Source organism: Primulina tabacum, chromosome 10 (assembly GCF_025594145.1).
Source record: "Primulina tabacum isolate GXHZ01 chromosome 10, ASM2559414v2, whole genome shotgun sequence".
NCBI classification, from domain to species: domain Eukaryota; kingdom Viridiplantae; phylum Streptophyta; class Magnoliopsida; order Lamiales; family Gesneriaceae; genus Primulina; species Primulina tabacum.
The window spans coordinates 14,029,827-14,031,786 of record NC_134559.1 but is presented as its reverse complement, the minus strand read 5'-3'; the positions used below and the strand labels follow the sequence as shown (position 1 = coordinate 14,031,786).

The window sequence follows — 1,960 nt, the reverse complement described above, 5'->3', positions numbered from 1 at the left end:
CATTACCCTTGCTGACTCCAGCCCAATCTCAGCCGGGAGCACTGCCTCATTACCATAGACCAAACTGAAAGGAGTTTCTTTGGTTCCTTCTCTCGGAGTGGTTCGATAAGCCCATAAGACACTTGGTAGTTCATCCACCCAATTGCCCTTAGCTTTTCCAAGGCGAACTTTTAGACCCTGCACCAGCGTCCGATTAGTCACCTCCACCTGAACATTACTCTGCGGGTAAGCTACCGAGGTAAAAACTTGCTGGATCTTCATCTTTTACACCAAGCTTGGATCCTGGCCCCTTGGAACTGTCTCCCATTATCAGATATCAGTCTCCTAGGTACCCCGTATCTGCATACTATACTCTTCCACAAGAACTTCAGGACGTCATTCTCAATGATTCTGGCCAAGGGCTCTGCTTCCACTTGAAAAATAGTCAACTGCCACCAACAGGAACTTCTTCTGAGCAGGAGCTATAGGAAAAGGTCCCACAATATCCATTCCCCACTAGTCGAAAGGACAGGCGGCCGTGACAGCCTTCATCATCGCGGCCGGCTGGTGATGCAACCGCGCATGACGCTGACAACTATCACAAGACATCACTAACTCTTGAGCATCATACAGCACTGAGGGCCAAGAATAACCGGCAAGCAGCACCTTCCTCGCCAACGCATAAGCCCCCAAATGATTTCCACAACATCCCTCGTGAACTTCTCGGAGCATATAATCAGCTTCTTGATAACTCAAACACCGAAGAAGCGGCTCTGCAAAAGACTGTTCTGAACAACACTTCTCCGACCATCACATAGCGCGAACATTTTATCTTCAACTTACGAGCCTCCCTGGGGTCAACAGGAAGTTTTCCCTCCTTCGAGTAATCAGTTATAACTGTTCTCCAATCCTCCTCCTCCTGTTCAACTGTGGGCGAACTCGTGTGAGGTGTGAGTTCGACTTGAAATACCACATCTCTAGTCTTCCAACTTCCCATTGTTCCAGCCATTTAGCTAGAGTGTCTTCCTTTTCATTTTATTTCCTGGGAATCTGCTCAAATGTAATCTCTGTGAATTTTTCTCTGACTCTGTCCACTTCTTGAGCATACTCAATAAGCTTTTCATCTTTCACATCATACGTTCCTTTCATCTGTTGTGCTACCAACTGTGAGTCAGAAAAAATAAGTACCCGGGTAGCTCCCACGTTTCTGGCTACTCGCAGTCCTGCCAACACAGCCTCATACTCTGCCTCATTGTTGGATGCTCGAAAGTCCAATCTCACAGCCAACTTTACTTCCTCCCCAGCTGGTGAAATCAGTACTACTCCCACCCCACTTCCATCCTTCGACGAGAAACCATCCACATACACCTTCCAAGGGTCTTCATTCTCCTGATGCACGGTCTCAGCCAGAAAATCGGCTAAGGCTTATGCTTTAATAGTTGTTCTTGGCTCATACTGGATGTCATACTCTCCCAGCTCAGTAGTCCATTTTACCAAACGGCCACATATCGGAATGAATGAGGATTCTGCCCAATGGACTGTTAGTTAGCACCACAATTGGATGAGACAAGAAGTAGGGTCTCAAGCGCCTCGCTGTCAAGGCCAATTTTTCCAACTCTGAGTATCTGATCTCTGCCCCCTTGAGTGCATGCGAAACATAATAGACTGGCTGTTGAGTTGATCCCTCCAACTTGACAAGGACCGAACTCACAGCTTTCTCTGTGGCAGATAAATATACCCACAAAGGCTCACCTGCTACTGGTTTGGCCAGGACAGGCAGCTCAGCAAGGTATTTTTTCAACTCTTAAAACACTTTCTCGCAGGCTGGATCCCATTCAAATTTTTTCGCCTTTCTCAAAGTCCGGAAGAACGGTAAGCTTCTGTGGGCGGACCTCGAGATAAAACGCGCTAATGCAGCAATCCTCCCTATCAACTGTTGAACATCTTTGGGTCCCCGAGGAGAGACCATATCTGGGATAGC

General features: G+C 47.5%; 1 protein-coding gene across 1 annotated transcript; it reads right to left on the bottom strand.

Annotated features, from left to right (window-relative positions):
- Window positions 1-495: 495 nt before the first annotated feature.
- On the bottom strand, window positions 496-988 carry LOC142504933 (uncharacterized). Its single transcript, XM_075617771.1, has 2 exons — window positions 823-988; window positions 496-767 (listed from the first exon to the last, which is right to left on the bottom strand). Exons 1-2 carry the CDS (start codon window positions 986-988, stop codon window positions 496-498), a joined length of 438 nt encoding a protein of 145 aa, XP_075473886.1.
- Window positions 989-1,960: the final 972 nt, after the last annotated feature.